This window comes from Drosophila takahashii, chromosome 3L (genome assembly GCF_030179915.1).
Source record: "Drosophila takahashii strain IR98-3 E-12201 chromosome 3L, DtakHiC1v2, whole genome shotgun sequence".
NCBI classification, from domain to species: Eukaryota; Metazoa; Arthropoda; class Insecta; order Diptera; family Drosophilidae; genus Drosophila; species Drosophila takahashii.
In genome coordinates, this window is record NC_091680.1 from 1264539 (window position 1) to 1285894 (window position 21356).

The window sequence follows — 21356 nt, forward strand, 5'->3', positions numbered from 1 at the left end:
GGTTTGTTCTTAACTCGTAGTAAGTTATTTTTATAAAATTTGTATAGATTTTTTAAGATACATTTTTAAAACGGTGTATGTGTGCCTAAAATTCACCAATTTATAATTTAAAAAACATTTTCAAATTTATTAAAAGCAATATTCTGGAGAAAAATGCCTACTAAAATGGCAAATATATTAATGGGTATAAACCTCTTGGTATTTAGATATAAAATCTTAACTTTAGATATAAAACTTAAAACTTAATCAATAAAAAAATCTCTTAAAATCGAAGTTTAGTTGATTTTAATTTTATTTCTAAAATTTAATAAAAGTAGACTGCTACCAACGCAGCAACCGTCCAACACTGCTGCACTTGCTCCGTTTGGCAAGTGATCCGACCACCGGGCCGACAGACAATTTGCATAACTACTGTGCTTATGCCGCAAACATAACAAATTACAACGATTTTGCGTACATACCATGCCAGCCGGGCGGATGGATGGAAAACGAGGCGTTTAGCAAATATCTGCCGTCCCATAACGGGACTCCCTGAGCCGGGAAAATGAAGAGCAGTGCAAACAAGGCCGAGATATAATAGCCAAGACACATGGTAATGGCCATAATAAGGCCGCAACAAGGCAGGCGAACCGACGTCAACTGGAATTATGCAAAATAGCCTCTCTCGTCGCCGCTGAAAACCCGACAACACAAATCACCTCACATTCCTCGGTTCGTTTAATTAATTTTTATTTAAAAATTGCTTACACTACGATGATTATATTTAGGTTGTGTGCAAATTGTCGAATTCGCAGGGACTTATGCTAATATAAATAGGCGGCAGTCGATTAGTGGTTGATCGGTGAATTAATGTGCAATTAGTTAGTAGAGATGTACAAACTGTAAGGGAAAGAGAAGATTTTAATTAGTTTCAATTTAATGCGAGGGTTTTAATTAACAACTTACCTAATGTATGATTTGTTTTTAAATTAAGCGCCACATACCCCAACGTAAGAAGATCTAGAGAGAAATAGAAAATGTTACAAATTAATTAAAGTTTTTTAATACTTTTCAACACTCTTGAAATGTGTTTTTTAGCTCAGTTACTAATTTACAATCAAATCATTTCATTAGTCTAACATATGTAAATAACATCATCGAGTTTGTTTTATAAAATCATGATGTATTTTTGGAATCTTTGTTGATTTCTTACCTTGAAAAAAGGTCCCAAAATGAAGTCATTGGAATTTTCCTGTTGTAACTGCAAACAAATAAAAAATATATGTTTAATTAAAAAGTTCATAACGCAACTCTTATGAGAAAATATTAAATTTTTTAAATATACTCAGTTACTAATTTACAATCAAATCATTTCATTAGTCTAACATATGTAAATAACATCATTGTGATTTTATAAAATAAAAATCTACCTTGATTTCATTTCTTACCTTATAAACGTTTTGGGCGTGCAGCGTTTGTTGTTTTTGTCATTTTGAACTGTAAGAAAATTATAAATAAACTATTAAAATGAATTCCTTTTGAGTTCCAAAAAGAAGTTATAATTTATTTTTGTATCAGCAAAATATAACTTTACACTAATCAAGATTTTTCATAGGTGTCCCAAGTTAAATTGGAATTCATCATTTAAAATATTAATTCTAAGACATAAATAATTAACTTACCTAATCTAAAAAAGAATAGTTCCATTGATCTGTTGTTTTTTCTTTTGCAGAAATCTGAAAAATATAAGAAATTTTAAATTAGTTATCTTGCTAAAATATTTAACCAAAAATATTCTTTATAAATCTTTATCAGTTATTTAAATTTACGCTAATCAAGGTATTTCATAGGTGTCCCAAGGTAAAATAGCTATGTCATCACAAAAGCTTTAAAGACTATTATATATTCTTGATTTAAACCCACCTTAGAAGGCATATCGCGTGCGAATGTCCTCCAGCTTCTTGCAGATCTGATTGGGAGTACGGAACATATCTCCAGCAATACTCTTCTGCTTGGCTGCCTCGATGGAAAGATACTGCTCGCAAAGATCTCCATCCAGAACGTTTTTCACCGGATAATACGAACTCCTGTAGCTGAGATGATCGCGACCACAAAGCGGGGGATTCTCGTTGCGCATGTGCATCTCCAAGTGCTGGAAGAAGTCGTAGTCCTCACGGCTGGTAAAAGGAACAAAAGCTCCCACAGTTCCACTCAAGGTAGCATATATAAGAGCCTCGGATCCGCCAGGAATTAGAGTAGCCTTCTGCAGCGACATGATGATCTCGCCCACGTGGAAGGAGCAAATGTTCTCCGACTTCTGCGAGGCACCAGACAACAGGCCGCGATCCCAAAGAGACTTGGTGCCCGTGGGATCCTCATCCACATCATCCGTGACCGAATGAGGCAGCCGCTGAATGCTCAGGTTACCAAACTTATCCGCAATGGCAATGGTATCGTAATCGAGTAAAGTAGTGGCCGTCACCCAACGGGGATGCGTGTCATCGGCGAAGATGATCAATTGATTCTCAGCGCGACGATAGCGCAGGAAGAAGACAGATTCCTGAACATCCGACACGTAAACCCGATGACCCATCGCCTGGATATTGACAATCTGGTAGGGAATGTGCTTGTTCTCGCACTTGCGCAGCATTTTCTTCTTGCCAAAGTCGTAGATCCTCAGCATTCGACCGCAGCCGGCCAGCAGGCGACCCTGGAAGCCGCACAGCGCCCCGGGAATCTCATCAATCTCAGTGCGATGCATAAACTCCAGGCTCGAGCAGGTGGGATCTATTTTGTAGATATCTATGCAGCCGCCTTGGGAGATCCTGGGGTTCAGCTGCAGATCCTTGGCGATTCCCACGGCCAGGTAATAGCGACCATCGGCTGCTATGGAAAACTTGAGCATGGCCATGGACATGATGGCCTCGTTTTGGGTCAACGGCACACTGAACATCGTCTGGCCATGCATGGCGTCCAGGCAGCGAATCTGCGAGGCCCACAGGCCCAATCCCGCCTTGGGCGAGGAGAACACATCCTCTGGCAAAACTTCATTGATAAAAGCATTGGCCATTTCGCGGGCCAACTCGCGTTCTTCATCGCCCGCCGCACTGCGCATCTCCTCGGCCATCTGCTCCTTCCGCGCACTCTTCGTATCCTCTGTGTAGGCATTGTGATCCGTTTCCGCTATCAACATGCGACCTGTGTCTGGATGGATGACGAAAGTGCGGGGCGTGTACTGCAGGGGGAATGCCACTTGATTGAAGACCGCTCCCAGTTTTTCCAGTGCCAAAATCCTCAGGGTATTGGTGGATATGGCCACGATGCCTTCGCTGCACTGTTCGCTGGAGAAACCAGAGGCGTACTCGAGGGTTTCATAGGATAGCGGTGTCAAATGGAATCGATTCTGATGGTAGTACGACAGCCAGGTTCTGCTGGACATGGCCAGCACAGCCTCGGATCCCTGCATCTTGATCCTGAAGAGCTTGACGGGACGGGAACCTAGATATCTTGTTCTAGTATCTGCCAAATCTCCGGATACAGGATCCAGTACAGTTCTTAATAAGACACCATTGCTCAATCCAATATTTAGGTAAATGGTTCCCTTATTGCTGCCACTTCGCTGGGCGGGAGCATCGTCATCCAAGGCTCCCTGAGTCGTGCTCTCCGTGTGACCCATCTCGACCAGGCAAAGGGATTCCGCTGGCGAGGGCAGCGCTTGCATGGAGCAGGGAGTCAGGCAGTTGTTGGGATCCAGTGATAGAATACGCACAGTATTATCCGCCAGCCCAACGGCCAAGAACCAGGATCGCTGCTCGCCCTCCGGCACAGTTCCCAAGGCCATGCACATGATCTCGGCCGGCATTTCAGAGCGTTCCGTGTACTCGTTCAGCTCACCAGTCTGCAAGGATTAGAATATCTTTTATTAGTTGAATATTTCTTAAGGGAGGGATCATAATTTTGTTAGATTTTTTAAAGCTCAGCACTGCAGGACACATAGTGTCTCAACATGATTGTTCTTTTCGTGTTTTTGTCATCAGAGCAGGGAAATCACAAAAGAGCTTACAAAATGATCGATATTTTTGATATCTTTACACTATAGATGCGATAACATCTATTTTTTAAATATCGACATTTTCGATAATATTTAAAATTTCATTTAAATATCGAAAAAGACGATATTTTCGATATCTTCACAATATCGTTACGATAATATTGATGTTTTCAAGGAAAACTCATCAATTATCGAGAAATATCGATATTTTCAAAAATATTTATGATTTCAAGTGAAAACTCGAATTAAATATCGTAAAATTAGATATTTTCGATATGTTTTCAAGAAAAACTCCTTTTAAATATGGAGAAATAGCAAACTTTCGATATTTTTTAAGCTCCAATTCAAAACTCTTAAAACTAATCTAGATTGCTTACCGGATCCATCTCAAAGTAAACCAACTCCCTGCCCGACAAGGTGATGACCACCTGGCGCTGGTTGACGGCGCACTTGGTGATCGACTTCTTGCCCGGCGCCTTCCACTCGTTCACACGCTTATCGGATCGAATGTGCCGAATGCCATCGGGATAGACCTGAACCAGGGCATCGTCGCCCAGGGCGGCGCAGCAGAGGGTGGGCGTGGTGCCCAGGAAACCGCTGTCCGTCACTTCCTCAACGGTCTCGCCAATGCTCAAGACCAGAGTGGCGTTCACGAAGGATACGATGATGTAGGCATCAAACTCGTCTAAAAGTAGGGGAGCAAAAGCAAAACTTTGATGGTGAGTACTTGGAAAAGAAATCCAAAAAAGCAAAAAGGATTTGCCTATCATATTAAGACATTGAATAATCAGTTTATCAAGTTGTAATCAATGGATAATTCAGCTGAAACACGGTTGATAAATATCGCATCATGTTCAATGTCCGAAATGGCTTAAATATATCGCTTTGTATTTTCTGTTTTTTTCAAGTAGTATTTATAGTAGTAGTATCTGTTTTTCTTATGAGCTGCAGTAAATGTTGCCTTACCTATCGCTTCACAAAAGACAATTTAAATTTTTAGCAAACGAGAGAAAGCTCTCATTAATCGCTTGTCTTTTTCGATAGTTCACACATATTGACGTCTGTGTTTAAGCGCCTGAAATAAGAGAGAACTGGTGGTTGATAACTTGTGGGACTTGTTTGGAATCGTGTGTAAGGCTAGGTGTAATCTATATCTCGATCTGTATCAATGCACCAGTTGAGTTATTAGCCACGTTTCAATCTTAGCCTAATCTTAGCTTAGTAAATTGTGATTTTCATAAGGCGAGACTCACCATCAGCTCGTTTTTTCACAGTCCAAACCGCATTGGGATTACCGGGCAGCTCGGAAACGGCCATTTCAGATACCTCAAGACCATGACGAAGGACTCGCAAAGTGGAGCGAGGTCCTCGACCACAAAGGACATACAGTTGAGGGGTATCCTCATTGGCCAGATCGGCCACCTGCGAGGTGATGATCGGTGCAAACGAGGGCAGTTCATCAACCAAAACCAGATTCTTCAGGGCACGTGGCGCAAAGAAGAAGGTTTCACCCTCCTCCAAAGGCATCGCGGAACTGAACTCCGGCTCGTCATCATCGTCACCCAGGTGGGCAATTTGATAGAGGTAGCTAAAAGGGAAAGAAGAGGGATTTAATTAGTATCAATCGGAATATAAAGAGTGAAAAATAAGACGTAATATTGATTTTTAAAGCTCAGCACTGCAGGACACATAGTGTCTCAACATGATTGTTCTTTTCGTGTTTTTGTCATCAGAGCAAGGTATTTATAAGCTGCCTTTTATTAAAATTAAAATTTTTATAAGTTATCACTACATATTTAAATATTTTTTTGTTGAAAAATATTCGATGTGGAATACAAACATTCAACATTTTTAAATTCACTTTGATAGAAAAATGTTTATTATTTTTTCTTTATTTCTAAAAACTTTTTAATTAATTTTTAGTCATTAAACATTTAAAAATTATTTTTAATGTACATACTGTCTGTAGTAGGAAATCGAAAAATAAGTAGAATGAACAAGAAATAATAACAATTATTTGATTAAAAAATTGTTTTAAAATAAATAACGATTTAACTAAAAGTCCTAACTATCCTAACCTAAATTCTAACCCATTTAAAACCAATAAAATCCCAAACTAAATACTTACTGGTTGCCAAACTCGCTGGCCACGAACAGGAAGCCGGTTTTCAGCACACACATGGCCGTGGCCGGAGGCACTGTATCGAAGTACTTCAGCTTGATCTCAGACACAACATCATCGTCCGTTTCCAGCGTGATCTTGAAGATGTCTCCCTGCTCGGTTTGCAGCAAAAAGAAGTACATGCTCTTGGTGCGATGTGTGGCCGAGCAGATAAAGATCATGCCGCGTTCGGGATCATCGAGATCGTTTCTCCTGCGCGGAATGGGACAGCGGATGTCGTGCTGATCGCCGAGATTCTTGTAGGTCAGATAGTTCTCCGAGCAAATGAGCACGCCCGAAGGACCATCGTTGCCGCCGGGCACTGAGACCAGGAAGTTGGCGTGCTCCTCCAGGGGTTCCGAGTATTTGCGGACCACGTGGTTCAAGCCGAGATCCAACTCGTAGAAGGTGAGGGTTTGCTGAGTGCGTTGGGCGGCGTCACCTGGAATAAATGGGAAAAATAATGGTTAGTCTTAAGCTTACATATCAATTTTTCAAATAAAATAAAGGTTTTCCTAGTACAAGAGATCATGTTTATAAGATCAAAGAAATCTTTAAATTATGAAAAATAAGATTTTACTATAAGAATTCCTTTTTTAAAAGCTCAAATACAGAATTTCCTAATTGTTTTTGGCTATAAAAATCATATTTTTCTGTGGGTCACAGATCAGTGAAGTGTGGCTAGGCAATTAAATGGATAATTGTTAAATAATGGTTAGTTCTAAGCTTACATATAAATTTTTCATATAAAATAAAGGTTTCCTAGTACAAGATCATGTTTTTAGGATCAAAGAATAAGAATTTACTAGAAATACAATGAAATTTCCTTGGTAAAACCTTAATTACAGAATCTAAAAACTCTTTTCGACTATAAAAATCATTTTTTTTTAGATTTTTGGACTGTGGGTCACAAATCAGTGAAGTGTGGCTAGGTAATTACAGCAACACCAATGGTTCAGTGATCGCGATTTATCTGGCACTAAGTACAATCAGTGTTCGTGGTGGGTTATCCACTAAACCTGTGAATTAAAGCGCCTCTTTTTGAACCTAAATCCTACTGGGAATCAATGCCTACCCGATGGATCCATGTCGGCCTCCTCGTAGTCGATCTCCAGGCAGGCAAACATGGGATTGTCGAAGCCCACATCCACGCCCACCATGTGATAGGTCAGGGTATTCGATTTGTGGGCCTCCAGCGGCGAAGAGATCGTCAGACGGGCCTGTGTGTCCCGATTCATGATGTAGGCCAACTTTTGCTTCTCCACGGCGCCAATCATCACGGCTCTTCCCTTGGGATCGATGGCGAAATATTGCCCGGGGACAATCCGCCGACATCCCGACTTTCCAAAGGTCTCTTGGTGCACCTTTTCAAGAGCATTTTTGGATGGAATATACTCGAGGATCACAATGCGACCGGAATCCGAACCAGCAACTATGTAGTCTGGAAAATTAAAGGAAATTTTAGATATTAAAGATCGTTTTTAATTTTTAATCATATTTATTAAGTAAAGTTTTAATAGTGTAACTCGAAGTTTCAATTCGCCATTCCGTTGAGTTGGTTTATGGCAAATGCGACGCCAAGTCTTTCGGTTTTTCTCGCACTTAGACACGTTTTTAAGGTCTTACTGGGGTCAACTAGTAAGTGTTGCCTCAATAGGGATTTGTGCGGCTCGAAAAGGTCTTAAGAGTAGTTTATATAACTGGGAGAAACTTTTGGGTGTTCTTTAGTTTAAATAAGATTGGGATTCTATAAAAAAAATACCTGGTTTATCTAAAAATAAGATATGTTTGGTATAAATAAATACTTTTTAAATACCCCACGTGGTTCTATGGAATTCTTAAATATCTTAGGGAAGACCAATAAAAATACCTACAGTTCACATTTCAAAATGGCGTATTATAATGGTACACGTGGGTCTCGAAATTTTTATTTTTTGTATTATTGATTAATGATATTAATGATTTATAATATCAAAATAGGTTTTAGGTGTCTATTCTTAGATGAAAACCTTGTTTATTAAGCTTCCAAACATGCAAATCTCAGTTAAATAGTATTTTTATCATGGAAAATTGTGAATATTATCTAGTTAGAGGAAGTTACAAAAATAATACCTTGCCATCGTGATTAAAAAACATAAAAATACATTTTACAATTAGAACTGATAAAATATTGCTGATAGATAACGATTTTTAAAATAGTAACTAATCTGAAACAATTAATAAGTTGACCTTTATTATTAAACTCGCTATATAACACATTTTAAGCAAAAGTTTTTCCCAATTAATATGATATAAGGGTATTATGATCCCATAAAATCTCACCTTTGGTTCCGCCGGTCAGTCGAAATGCCATCAAAGCCCGAATGCACCCGAATATCTCCGTGGAGAGGAGGGTGTGCACCTTGCCGGTGTTCGAATCCGGACGCAGTAGCTCCAGCGATTTGCCACGTGACAGGAGAATCTCCTGCTGTTTTCCGCCGGAGAAGTTTCCATGGACCGCGTGGGTCACTCCCGTGCCCTTTTGCAGGGTCAAATTGTACAGATACATGATGCAGCTCTATACTTTTCTCACTTTTTGTCCAGAACTGCAGAAAAAAAAAGTACAGTTGAGGTTAGGTACAGTTGCCGACAAAAGTCTCAAAAAGATCACTTAGTTAGGATATTTATTATGTACTACTTTGAAAACCATGGCCACAGTATGGGTAGTCGTGTCGCCTAACGATGCTAGTAAGCAGCATTTTGTTTTTTAGTTTAGCACGCTTCAAATGCGACCAAAGCACAGACAATTCTGATTTCTGGAGATACTTCGTGCAGAAAACGCTTAAATAATATGAAAAACCTTTTTAACCGAGCGTATTTGTTTACCTTCTGCCGGTTAAATGGGTGATTTAGCACATTTCACCAGCGATGTCTTTGGATTTAGTTTTACTTATTACTCAGACGACTCCATTTTTCACATCTGCTCCGTTCGCCGAAAAAAAGTAAAAGAATATATGTAGTGGAAAAAAAGATAAAGATGAAAATTAGTGGGGCCTTTTGGAAACAAATTATTTATACCACCTTTATTCCAAACGGTCATGCTGAAAAAACGATTCGATGAATTCTATCGATAGTTGCACTTTAGTTTTAGCTTTTCGTTCCACTGTTAACCATTTCATTTCACTAAAATTTGCTTTTTAAAAAACTTTTACAAGACTGATTATTAAAAATAAACCCCTATCTTCTCATGGTTTTAAAATTTAATTAATAATGGAATATCCCTTATGTCAAGACAACAGTCTATCGATAGTTTAATTTGACACAGCCAGTGCTGCCACATCGTCAACTGTGCAGCCATCTTTGTTTACAAAATCAGCTGACAGTTAAAAACAATTATTTCGTGATTTTTGTAAATATTACTACCAATTTTTAAAATGGAGGAGAAAGAAATACAGGAAAAACTCTACGAAGAGGCCCACAATAAAGTTAAATTGGGCGAGGAACTGAAAAAGTCGCTAATAGACTTTGAAGACCTTCCGGGAGTCAGCAAAGTGCAGAGAAAAATTCAGCAGGAACTAAAGTTTCTAAATAAGGTTTGTTTTTTGTACAATTCTAGAATATTCCACTAATCAACAGGTTTCTCTTCCAGGTGATTACCACTAAGTCTGTAAAGGAGCACCACATAACCAGTAGTAACTTTGTATACTACGATTTCCTGATTAAAACTCTGCGTTTGCAACAGGGAGTTACGGACATTAATGCCGTATTCCGACTGGAATCCAGAGATAATCCTTTAAGAGTTGATATAGTGGCCAATAATGGTCTGAAGTGGGTGAAGGTGATAGCCAGGAATTCGAAATCCGTGGAGGATGCCGCCAGGGGATGTGTGAGCATCGGAGCAAGAAGTGTTTTGGATCAGGCGGAGGATTATCTGGAGGCCAGCGAACTGAGTTTCTGCATGTTTCAGAGGCCCAAGGTAGAATATTATATGAAATCTCGTCTAAAGGTGTCTTAAAGTATGCAACGTTATATTTTAAATCAGTAAATCCGTTGCATTTCTCATAAAAATTATTTTTATTGCATACTTTTAGACACCTTTATAAGTTTCTTACCCAGAAAACACTTTTAAAGGCTATGAATCTCTTTTACAGATAGTATTTTACTTCTCCAACAAAATCGAGGACTCACTGCATGAAGAGCTCCTCGAAATGGGCGTACAAACGGCTTCCTTGGACTCTCCCGATATTGATGTGGATCAATATAACACCACCTCGAATGAATTGAACCTGGATGTGACTACTTTACTAGCCTATGTGAGTGCCCTGACCAATGGCTCTGCGAATTGGGTCTACAAGGAACCCCTGCTCACCGAACAAGCCGAAAGGGAGAGAGCCTCGCCGCTAAAACCGCTGCTAGAGAAAATTCTTGAGGGAAAAACCTTGGTGTGCTGTCAACTAGCCTACGATGCCTTCGAAAGCATTTTGGATATTGTCGGTGGCGAGGGCGAGCGAAAACGAGCCGAGGAACTGATGAAGAGGGTCACCATTTATCCGGATGTGGAGGAAATACCCGAGGAATTCTCCCACATACGCTTCACTGCCAATGTGAACGAGCGAAGTCTGAAAATATTTAGTTTCGGCATGGCCAGGCAAATTTTTACCGTGACTTCTAATAAGGCTTTCGTAAGATCAGCTAAAATGCAGGTAAGTCTGGGATATTATCAGAATAATATTCATCTTATTTATTAATTTTTTTTTTAATTTTAATTTACAGGGTATCAATGTGCCTGTTTTTGTCCATGCTTCCGTTGCTCTTACTGAGGGTAAACAGGCCACAGGAAGACCTCTTTAAGAACACAAGTGTTAACTATTTAAATATATTTTATGTGATTATTTTTTCGAAAAAATTAACCTATGAAAACATTTGTTAAATTAAGTTTTAAAATATTAAAAGCCTTATCAAAAATGAAATTGCATATTTGAATTTGATAGTTTGCCAGTTTACCCATCGATAAATTTAAACAATCGATAATTCTGCTGGCAGAGTTGCCACATTGCAGGCAGAAAACATATGTAAACAAAAGAGAAATTCGGGGAAATTGCGTTCTTGTAAAAGAACAAGTATTTTATTCGTTTAAAAATAAAAGACAGCTTAGTTTGAAATAAATGTAATCATAATTGGCTACCTAGGAGCATAAGTTATACAAGGAAATATATTTAAACTGAAATCCAAGCGCAGAAACCGCCAAAAACATGGACTGTGCACCTCTCAATTTGGTAAGAATGAAAAATATCGTTTTAACCCAGTTAATTAATTAATTATTTTATATAATCAAAGGCCCATTTCCATGAGCGCAGATCAGAGCGTTTTATACGCAATCACCGCTATGAGGAGGCCATCAAAGCCCTGGAAACCTCGCTAATTTACATGCAGGATGCCCAAAAACGAGTGGCTCTGCCCAAATCCAAAGAAGTTCTGGACACTTTAACCCTGGATTTTCAGCGAAAACTGCGACAAATTGAGATGCGGAAAACCCAGCATGGCTTGAATAAGTTAAAGGACTTTGCTCCTTTAAAAGAAACCAGTCCCATGTTGCCTCTCCGACCGGAAAACGGAGCAAGTGGCTCTGGAGGATCGGCGCAATCGGTGGCCAAAGCAATTGACAAAACAGTCCAGGATTTCGATGCCAAGTTCACTTCCTCTTTGGTGGTAAAGGCTCCTAATTCTTTGGCCAATTCGGAGCCCCAAATGGAGACGCTGAAGAATAGCGATCCTTCGAAGGAGGAGGAGGAACGAGATCCCTATGATCACAGGGTTACGGGCAGTGGAGATTTGGATTTGCCCTCGCTGGCTCCCTTGGAGTTGCCCTCCTTTGATTATAGTCTGTTTACCAGCTCATCGGCTCCTTCGCTGGCCAGTTATGCCGGCATGGCCGAAAGTTTCCAGAAATAGTAGTTAATTTTGATGTTTTTGGGTTATTCAGTTCGTTAAACATCGGGAGATCTCTTTAGTATACAACGCCCCTTGAGTCCAAATTAAAGTAAGCCTTGAAGTAGGGCTCTATTCTTAAGTTTACATGTTCTAGATTTTGTTAAAAATTTAAAATTTCTTTAAAGTGTCACAAAAACTTTCTAGTTACGATTTTAGGCGAAAGAAATTTTTATAATACAACAAAAAAAATTAAAAGGAATTTAGATAAAACTTAAAATAAATGTATTGCAATATAATGATAATCAAAAGTGTGCAAATAAATATTTAAATATATTAAATGTTATGTTATTTCCTTTAAATTGTTTTTAAAAATATCTATTAGAATCTTGACAGAAATTAAAGGTAAAAAATCCCCTTAAATCTAGAAATTTAAATCCCAGATAAATCTTAAAAATACCAGTAAAACACCATTATTATGTACTACAATCTAGGTCATTTATTTCCCCATCAGACCCTTTAGCAGGTCGTCCATGTCCGTTTCGGTTTCGACATTTTTGAGCAGCAGCAGGACCTGGGCCTCCATTTCGCACAGGATGGCTGGCTTCTGGTAGGTTATAATCAACGTATTAAACTGATGATGCACGGAGAGGCTTTCCTGCGATGGCTTCACCCCACAGCGATCCAAATCCGGAACGGGGATGACCTTGTAGTACTTCTTGTTCGAGGTGCGCACTATGATGGCCCGCTTTTCGGGATCGGCGGTTATATTATAGATATTCAAAGGGTAGGGCATATTGCGGATGCGCCACTCGATGTTCTTCTTGGTGATCCTTTTGGTTAGCAGCGGAGCCGAGTTGCTCTCGCGCAGGGTGAAATCCCCGCCAGAAATGGAGTCCGCATCCTCGCCAGATCCCTGGGATTTGTTGCCCTGCCAATTCAGCTGACGCGGCTCCTCGCCCAGTTCGATTTCCCACTCGGATTCGCCCATTATCTTGTTGCTCTTGGATTTCCAGGCCCTGCGCTGCACAATTCCCGTCTCCATGTTGTATTCCTCGGCCATTTGCCGGCCATCCGGGAATTTATAGAGCACCTTGCGTGCGCGACCGCTGATCATCGAGTTCTTCTCCGCCGATTGCAGGTAGTTCAGCCAGTTCTGGTAGGACATCTCGGGGATTGGATTGAGTATCTTGTATCGGGGTGATTTAACTTAATAACCCAGTGGAGGGGAGGAGAAAATTTGATCGATGGCGCTAAGTTGGAAATTTGTTGAAAAGCACATTTCGCTGGCAACCTGGCAACCCAGCTGTCAGTTTGTTTACATCGCAAACAGGGCTGCCAACGCGTCTGGGGATTTCAAAAATGGCTATGTCGGTTAATTTAGCTTTTTTTTAATTTAAGAAAAATGTTTGTTAATAAAAAATTTCATTTTAAAATTAATGACAAAAATATTAATTATATTTATTATTAAATATTTAACACATTTTGCGGCAGAATTTCTGTTTCAAAATATTTAGCATTTTTTGCCATTAAAAAATCTAAAAATATAAATGTAAATAAATTAAAATGAATTTTTTATTTATTTGTTAAGAATTGTATTAAGCTTTATTGCATTAAAGTCTATATATAAATTATACTAGAAAATATAGATACCAAACCATACTCAAAAATTTGATCAACATTTAATGATGATTTTGTTTTTTTATTCATTTAGTGTGATTCTTATCAGCTAACGAATTATTTCTTTAGAGTAAGTTTATGATTCTTCTTCCAGTTTTTTTTAATAATTTTCTGTATATTACTTCTTTGATTAGTTTAAGATACAAAATTAAATATTTTAATTTAATTTAATTTATTAATTTAGCTACTTTTCTGGCTACTTTATCTAGAGTTAATTACCAAACCCAAGTTGGCAGCCCCGTTTGTACACAAAAAAAACAGAGTTGACGTGGCCGGCGCAGTGACTACATAAAATATTCGCATATTTCATCACGGCAGCGATTTAATTATTGCTATTTAAAGTAAGCACCAGCCACTCCGGCCGTAGTTTAAAAATAGAACAGCCCCAAGATCGACCGCCCCCCCGAAATCCGTAGAATAACCAGCTAATTTGGACGCATTTTTACTTGCAGACGAAACGAAAAAAGTGAAAATCAAAAAACGGGAATTAATTAAAGATTAAAAATGAGTTTGGTTTGGACTTTGATCGCTGGATTTCTCTATGCGGAAATCGCGCTGGTCCTTTTGCTGGTTCTCCCAGTAATCAGTGCCTACAAATGGAACCGTCTCTTCAAGTCGAAATTCCTAACGATGTTGGGCCAACAGGCTCACATATACTTTTTCCTGATCATGGGACTCCTGGTTTTGTTCCTCCTGGAGGCGATTCGCGAGATGAGGAAGTACTCCAGCTTCGAGCAGAGTGGCGATGTCCACCTCAACGTGGAGATGCAGCACAGCATGAAGTTGTTCCGCGCCCAGAGGAACTTCTACATCTCCGGCTTTGCCATCTTCCTGGTTTTGGTCATCCGCCGACTGGTCAGCTTGGTCTCCGCCCAGGCGAATCTGCTGGCCCAAAGTGAGGCCTCCATGAAGCAGGCGCAGAGTGCCACCGCAGCCGCTCGTTCCCTGATGGAGGACAAGAAGACCGAGAAGGCCAAGGAGGCTGGCGAGGACACCACTCTCATCGAGGTGAGTCATCCGTACCACCATCCGCATCCCCAGATCCCCAGGAATGGCATGTCTAGAGAGCTAACACCTAAGACTTTGGAGTTCAATTGGCTACTACCAGCTGTAAAGATATGGCAATGCATATAGAAAGGTGTGGTCAAAATAGAGGGGAATCTTATTGATTATAGGGAGAAAGTAGCATAGATATCCATGGTATTATCATATAACTATGAAGGTCTATATGGATCTATCATAAAACCATGGTCATTTTATTTATTAATCTAAATTATAATAATTTCTCGTCATTTTTCTATATTTCATATGATAGGATCATATTAGATACCATTTTAAAAGCCAAAAAATCCATGGTATTATCATATAACTATGAAGATCTAGATGGATCTATCATAAAACATGGATATTTTATTTATAGATCTAAATTATAATCATTTCTAGTCAATTTTCTAAATTTCATATAATAAGATCTTAAGATCTCAGTCTTACATTAATCATTTTTGATAAAAGAGTCTTAAAATATTACTGGGAAAGCTAAAAAATGATTTATTTTAAATTTCCTTTGCTATTATCATAAAACCTCGTCATAAGATTACTGCTTTTCTTTTGACCGCAGCTAAAAAGTTCTAAAAACCACACCCACACACAAAAGTTGGGCCTTCGCGAAAAAAAAAGCCACCACTCGAAAGTAAAAACCCATTTGTTAACTCTTTAAACAGCTGTCAAGACTGCGGAGACGTGTGCAAGGACTCACCGCCCGAGTGTCCTAAGTATCCCCTATCCAGAGTCCCCACCTCATAACCATTCCCCAAAAAAAACACACGAACCCCATCGAAACTCAAACGAAATCCGAATTTTGCAGCTCAACAAGCTGCGCGAACGCGTCCAGGAGCTCACCAGCGACCTCAACCGCGAGAAGAAGGACAAGGAGGCGGTCAAGTCGCAGGCCGAGAGCCTCAACCGCGAGTACGACCGACTCACCGAGGAGTACAGCAAGCTGCAGAAGCAGATCACCATCGGCGGAGCCGGAAGCAAGGATGATTAAGATCAAACTCCCTGTGGAACCGAGTCCAACATTTAAATAACGATAAGACTTATAAACATGGCGGTGGGGCAGCGAAAGCAGGCACATTTAAAAAGATTATAAACGATTTCAAATCGATAAAAAGCACACACATCTCAATGTTAATCCTCATACACACACAAACCTACTATATATACCCATTGATAACGATAGTGGGGCTTATTGATAATGTCCCCCAATTTGCGTTCGTTTTGCCTGAAATTCTTTGTATTTAATTCGTATGTGTTAAGTTTTGTTTGCCACAGTAACACAACCAAAAAGCGTCGTGGCTATTAAAAGAACAACCATAAAGTACTCCTCCAGTTTCGATCGATTCGATGAGTCATTATTCGGCGGATAGTCCACATCATGTCTGATTCGTATCAGTACGAATGACGTCAGTCGGCAACCTGTTTACAAGTCGGTGTTTGCTGAGCTACCGTTCAATGGTCGATCGGAAATATAATCGGAAGAATTATATTTGGGGATTCACAGTGCAATATTTCACTTGATTCATTGATAATTACCAAGAAATTAAATTAAATTATGTGAAACAATAAGAATTATTAGGAAAATCTATGGGTATTATACTAGCATTATCTAGGACTTTCTAAAGAGTTTTGGTATATGCTAATTTGTAGACTTTGTCATAGGGTTTTGATATGGAAAACAAACAAAGCACTCAAACGCTTTAATTTTGATTAAAGTTAGGGGCTAAAAATGCAACGCCTTAAAATATTATTTAGTAAACCCTTTGGAATGATTTACTTACAAATTTAATCTGTTTTAATATTTTTTAATAGAAAGTGAACTAATGTCTTTGAAAATGTAATATTTCTTTGGAAAAACGACTTATTAATAGTTTTTATTTTTTCAAAACTTTAATCACAAACAGTTCTTATAAAAATGTATTAAATTACTACTCCCACCAGAAGCTTACAGAAAAGCTAGGTGCCTCAGATCTCACATAGTGCCACCATTTTGGGGGCATGTACAAACAGTCACCAGGTTGAAGGAGTAACTCATAGAACTTTACCTTTTCCACTAGAGAATATGTTTCCAAATCAAGTTTAGAGGCATCTATTTGTGAGGTATTTCCTAAGAACTCGCTTTCGTGGGGATACAGATACTCGGTATCTTCGGGAGCAGCTAGTATAATCCTTTTAGAACCAAAGACCTGACACAGTAAATTATGCTTGGGATCGTAGTGCATAGGTGAAATGGTTCCAGCTGGTCCCAGCCAGGCTTTTATGTCCACAGCTCCCGGGGGATCGTCTTTGCTAATGGAACAGTAGTCGGGAATGCAGATGTCTCCTTTGAGAGCTGGAATCTGCGAGAAGAGTTCGTGCTGGGCGAGGTACTCAATGTCCTTACTATTATTCCTTCCAAATTGCCTTCTTAAGAAGTCGCGGATCTTCACCAGCTGCTGTGACCACTCATCGCTGGCATAGTTGGAACCTATTTCGATGGGCACCGTGCGATTTCCGGCCACTTGGAGAAGGTAATTGAGATCCAGCCACTTTTCCAGAGCAGGCCAATGTTGGATGGTGTTTAGCAGGAGTGCGGGTTGTCCTGCCTGAAAGCATTTGGCTTGGAACTCTTCTAAGCTGGGAGCTTCTATTTGCTGTATATCACAGGTGCAGGTTATTCGTTTTAATGGCTTCAAAATGGGCAGGGTTTCGGAATCCTCTGGACTTCCTTTATCCAGGTAATCCATCAAGCCGGCTTTCAGTTCTGTATAGTCATCCATGCAACCCAGTAGTTGGGCCTCATCCAGGGTTCCACTGCATAGTTCTTTTTGGGAAGGACTCGAGCTCTCCAGGAGCAGGAAAAAAATCTAGGAAAATAATTATTACTTAGGATATATTTGATAATATATGAGCACTACCTTAAAGTAACAACCTATGGCATAAATCTTCCTGGTAATCAGAGGAACCCTGCTAAAGTGACCTGTATGTATGCGCTCCCAGTTTCTGTCCACCAGTGCACATATAAGGTACCTGATCTCCTCTTCCTCGGAATCTCCTCTAGATGGGAAGTTCTCCATGTAATCCGTGGCTCTTTTGAGTATATAGCGTGCCTCGACTTCATTCTGGATCTTATTTTCTATATCCACCCAACGGGGAAGCAGTTTCGTCAGCTCCAGGAACTCAGAATCCATAAGATTTTAAAGAGCGCTTATTTGTTTACTATTTGGTTTACATTCTGAGTTGCCAGATTTATTATATTTTTTATATATCGATATAAGGAACATAGTAGTTTAATCGATATTTAACGAATTAGTAAAAATATTTTTAAAATATTTATACAATCATAAAATTTTTAACTAGATTGAATAATATTAAACAAATATTTTTTTATTTCAAATAATTGTATTTTAAAAATATTTTCAATTTGAAATTTCACTATGGTTTTCAAAATACTCAAAAACGAGACAAAAAGTATGCAACAGTATATTTTGATTTATTCCAAAAGAGGATGTTCTGTTTTTACCGCCTACTTTTAGGAACCTTTAAAAGTCATTTCAAAACTCCAACTTTTTCAATTGCAGGATACAAATATTTAATTCATGACTGTATTCCTCAATTTTTATTTCCGGTTCTGGGATTACTTTATAAAAAAAGTCCGAGTAGGTCCTTTCATGACGCCCGTATTTTTTGCAATGACACGAAATTTAAATAGGTGCAAAGCTTTTCAAGGGCGGAGTTGAGCTCCGAAAGCCCCCGAATGGTATGTCTGGTCTCCACTGAAGTGCCACTAATTAGGGGTTTTGGACTAAGCTGACTATACGAGGTAAACAACAATTATGAAACACGTCCGTGTAAAATGGGGATTACTAGAGGTCAGACTCGAGCAGCATGTCGAAGACTTCGGATAACATCCTGAAGCAGCTGAAGGTGCGACGCCAAAAACAGAAGGCCATTTTGGGCATGCGATGGAAATGTGCCCAGGGAGGATTAGAGTTCGAGCAACTAGACACCTTCTATAGAGCTATAAGGCCGTGTAAGTGAACAGAGAACCCCACAGGGTTTCCACAGAAATCACTTAGATTTTTAAATAACTTGTAAAGGAACTTAAAAGTATGCTACAGTACATTTAAAAAAAATTCATCAAATTAACTCTCAAATATGGCTTTAATTTTGTATAGCATTCTTTTGGACACCTTTAAAAAGAAATTGAAAACTCCACTTATTTATGTGATTTTAATTCTTTCAGATCTTTGTGTGGCCCAGTTCTTTGGCATTATGCCTTTATCCAATATCCTGAGTCGTGATCCCCAGGATGTCAAGTTCAAAGTGAGAAGCATTGGCCTAGTGGTAACTGGTGTTTTCCTCTTACTCGGTGGAATCAAGACTTTAATTGGTGCAAATGTGCTTTTTAAAGCAGGATTAAATGCCAAGAATATGGGTGAGTTTAAGGAGTCCTATCTCAATTTATACCTTAATTATTAAAAAACATATTAGTTGGTTTGGTTTTTCTTATCGTGGGCATTGTCAATTGGCTAAATTTCGTGGGGTTCGCTCGTTCCTGGTCGCACATAATGTTGCCGTGGAGCTCCTTGGATATCCTGATGCTTTTTCCTCCCTATAAACGTTGCAAGCGGAGCCTTCGCTGGAAGATCAACGTAGTTGTACTCATCGTGGGTTTTCTGGCAGTGGGTGAGTTATTATACTTGCTGTTAAATAATTTTCTTGAAAATATTTATTTTTAGGGGATCACATGTTATATTATGCCTCTGGATATTGTAGTTACAGCATGCACATTGCGCAATGCCATACGAACCAGTCACGGATTACTTTTGATTTTTATTTGGAGAAAGAGTTCTCGGACATAATGTTTCTGCTGCCCTACAACATATTCTCTGTGTGCTATGGATTTGTAAGAATTATAAATTATTCTGAAGGTGTCTAAAAGTAGACTATAATTAAAGGAACTTCATTTTGGTTGCATACTTTTAGGCACCTTTGTAGGTGATTTTAAAAATATATTTTTTCTAAAGTTTTAACTCATTTTGTAGTGGTTAAATGGAGCATTTACCTTTCTGTGGAACTTTATGGACATCTTTATAGTGATTACTAGTATTGGGTTGGCTCAGAGGTTTCAGCAATTCGCCGATCGAGTTGGCGCTTTGGAGGGTCGTGTAAAATAACCAAAAAATATACTTTTAAATATTTTAAAGGAATCTTCTTTTCCATTTAGCATGTTCCCGATGCTCTGTGGTACGATATCCGCCGGGATCACATTCGCCTGTGTGAGTTGACCAGTTTGGTAGATGCCAGTATGTCGAATATAGTCTTCGTGTCCTGTGCGAATAATGTTTATGTCATCTGTAATCAGGCACTAGCTATTTTTACGTGAGTGATCCATTATAATTCTAGGAGTATAAAAAGTAAGTAATGAAAATAAAATGTTGCATACTTTTAGACACCTTTTTAGTGAAATCAAAACTATAGTAATTTTTTGCAATATCACCGGCCTAATAAATCTGATAAAATTTCATTTTAAATAATTTAGCAAGCTGCGATCTCCCATAAACTACGTGTACTTCTGGTACTCGCTGATCTTCCTGCTGGCCAGGACAAGTCTTGTTTTTATGACCGCTTCGAAAATACACGATGCCTCTCTTCTGCCCCTGAGATCTTTGTATTTGGTGCCCAGTGGTCACTGGACTCAGGAAGTCCAGAGATTCGCCGATCAGCTGACCAGCGAGTTTGTTGGATTGTCCGGTTATCGTCTGTACTATTTGACAAGGAAAAGTCTCTTTGGAGTAAGTATATTTTGTTGTAGTATAAAATTTCTATTATATTTTTCCTATTCTCACTAGATGCTGGCCACCCTGGTCACTTATGAACTCATGCTGCTCCAAATGGATGCAAAAAGTCACAAAGGTCTACGATGCGTTTAAAAAATGTAATGAAAATAATTAAATTAATTTTATTAGCCCTGTTAAAGTAATATAATATTTATTTACAAAAATCACAGTTTTATATCTCAAAACAAAATGAATAATAAAATGGTTTTCAGATAAGATTGTACTCTGAAGTGTCAGTATTTCTTTATTTTTAAATTTTTAAAATATTGCGTATAGTTTTATTATTTTTATTTAATTGCTAAAATTATTTTATATAAAAATGACTTTAAAGGGCGTTCATGCTTGGGTTCATCAAACTCACCCGATTCGGGTGGTTTTTAAATGGCCAAAAAGCTTCGCGGATAATTGGCCATTTGAAGTATCATTTCAATTTTCGGCCCAGCTGTCATTCACAGAGGGCGAATCCACAAATGGGAGGGTAACCGAAGTCGTTTGCCATTAGTTTCAATTATTCTTACACATGTAGACAAACGTAATGCTGATGGCAACTCGATGAGTTTGGAAACAGGAGAGGGAGTTGGTTAGGTTTCCAAAGACAAGAGATGGAGAACACAGAAAATGTAAATTCGTAAACATTTACATCTTAAAATGTATAAAAGAATCTTTAATGTTATAACATAAATGTTTTCAAAGATATGAA

At 38.8% G+C, this 21356-nt stretch overlaps 7 protein-coding genes and 4 non-coding genes across 13 annotated transcripts; 4 read left to right on the forward strand and 7 right to left on the reverse strand.

Moving 5' to 3' along the window:
- Window positions 1-749: 749 nt before the first annotated feature.
- Sf3b3 (splicing factor 3b subunit 3) lies at window positions 750-9211 on the reverse strand. 2 transcript variants are annotated; one of them, XM_070214530.1, is made up of 12 exons: window positions 9057-9211; window positions 8514-8776; window positions 7267-7632; window positions 6159-6633; window positions 5284-5618; window positions 4408-4715; window positions 1903-3877; window positions 1662-1715; window positions 1428-1476; window positions 1193-1240; window positions 946-999; window positions 750-879 (listed from the first exon to the last, which is right to left on the reverse strand). In XM_070214530.1, exons 2-7 carry the CDS (start codon window positions 8737-8739, stop codon window positions 1904-1906), a joined length of 3684 nt encoding a protein of 1227 aa, XP_070070631.1. In that variant the 5' UTR covers window positions 8740-8776; window positions 9057-9211; the 3' UTR covers window positions 750-879; window positions 946-999; window positions 1193-1240; window positions 1428-1476; window positions 1662-1715; window position 1903. The 2 variants fall into 2 exon arrangements, with proteins under 2 accessions (XP_070070631.1, XP_070070632.1); XM_070214531.1 differs by lacking the exons at window positions 750-879; window positions 946-999; window positions 1193-1240; ... (1 more) ...; window positions 1662-1715; window positions 1903-3877 and adding an exon at window positions 4997-5105 and having other exon boundaries at window positions 4581-4715.
- Window positions 1073-1145, reverse strand: LOC123003127 (small nucleolar RNA Me28S-Cm788). Its single transcript, XR_006412434.2, has one exon. It is a non-coding gene; the product is annotated as a small nucleolar RNA Me28S-Cm788 (small nucleolar RNA).
- LOC123003126 (small nucleolar RNA Me28S-Cm788) lies at window positions 1319-1394 on the reverse strand. Its single transcript, XR_006412433.1, has one exon. It is a non-coding gene; the product is annotated as a small nucleolar RNA Me28S-Cm788 (small nucleolar RNA).
- LOC123003132 (small nucleolar RNA Me28S-Gm3113) lies at window positions 1549-1630 on the reverse strand. The gene has a single exon (XR_006412439.2). It is a non-coding gene; the product is annotated as a small nucleolar RNA Me28S-Gm3113 (small nucleolar RNA).
- Window positions 1786-1866, reverse strand: LOC123003131 (small nucleolar RNA Me28S-Gm3113). Its single transcript, XR_006412438.2, has one exon. It is a non-coding gene; the product is annotated as a small nucleolar RNA Me28S-Gm3113 (small nucleolar RNA).
- Window positions 9212-9529: 318 nt separating the features above from the next.
- On the forward strand, window positions 9530-11140 carry LOC108055366 (UPF0415 protein C7orf25 homolog). Its single transcript, XM_017138681.3, has 4 exons — window positions 9530-9763; window positions 9820-10146; window positions 10322-10873; window positions 10944-11140. Exons 1-4 carry the CDS (start codon window positions 9605-9607, stop codon window positions 11019-11021), a joined length of 1116 nt encoding a protein of 371 aa, XP_016994170.3. The 5' UTR covers window positions 9530-9604; the 3' UTR covers window positions 11022-11140.
- A 99-nt stretch (window positions 11141-11239) lies between these two features.
- LOC108055368 (uncharacterized) lies at window positions 11240-12439 on the forward strand. The gene is made up of 2 exons (XM_017138683.3): window positions 11240-11446; window positions 11508-12439. Exons 1-2 carry the CDS (start codon window positions 11423-11425, stop codon window positions 12120-12122), a joined length of 639 nt encoding a protein of 212 aa, XP_016994172.3. The 5' UTR covers window positions 11240-11422; the 3' UTR covers window positions 12123-12439.
- A 136-nt stretch (window positions 12440-12575) lies between these two features.
- LOC108055367 (protein DPCD) lies at window positions 12576-13377 on the reverse strand. Its single transcript, XM_017138682.3, has one exon. It carries the CDS (start codon window positions 13264-13266, stop codon window positions 12598-12600), a length of 669 nt encoding a protein of 222 aa, XP_016994171.2. The 5' UTR covers window positions 13267-13377; the 3' UTR covers window positions 12576-12597.
- Window positions 13378-14000: 623 nt separating this feature from the next.
- Window positions 14001-16158, forward strand: LOC108055370 (B-cell receptor-associated protein 31). Of its 2 annotated transcripts, none has more exons than XM_070215270.1 (3): window positions 14001-14119; window positions 14231-14786; window positions 15500-15565. In XM_070215270.1, the coding sequence occupies exons 2-3, from the start codon at window positions 14283-14285 to the stop codon at window positions 15548-15550; spliced, it is 555 nt and encodes a 184-aa protein (XP_070071371.1). In that variant the 5' UTR covers window positions 14001-14119; window positions 14231-14282; the 3' UTR covers window positions 15551-15565. The 2 variants fall into 2 exon arrangements, with proteins under 2 accessions (XP_070071371.1, XP_016994175.3); XM_017138686.3 differs by lacking the exon at window positions 15500-15565 and adding an exon at window positions 15643-16158 and having other exon boundaries at window positions 14008-14119.
- Window positions 16159-16713: 555 nt separating this feature from the next.
- Window positions 16714-18032, reverse strand: JMJD5 (Jumonji domain containing 5). The gene is made up of 2 exons (XM_017138684.3): window positions 17732-18032; window positions 16714-17680 (listed from the first exon to the last, which is right to left on the reverse strand). The coding sequence occupies exons 1-2, from the start codon at window positions 18002-18004 to the stop codon at window positions 16763-16765; spliced, it is 1191 nt and encodes a 396-aa protein (XP_016994173.3). The 5' UTR covers window positions 18005-18032; the 3' UTR covers window positions 16714-16762.
- Window positions 18033-18701: 669 nt separating this feature from the next.
- Gr61a (Gustatory receptor 61a) lies at window positions 18702-20802 on the forward strand. The gene is made up of 8 exons (XM_017138664.3): window positions 18702-18846; window positions 19060-19251; window positions 19308-19502; window positions 19556-19722; window positions 19862-19984; window positions 20044-20198; window positions 20359-20611; window positions 20669-20802. The coding sequence occupies exons 1-8, from the start codon at window positions 18702-18704 to the stop codon at window positions 20747-20749; spliced, it is 1311 nt and encodes a 436-aa protein (XP_016994153.3). The 3' UTR covers window positions 20750-20802.
- The last annotated feature ends 554 nt before the right edge of the window (window positions 20803-21356 follow it).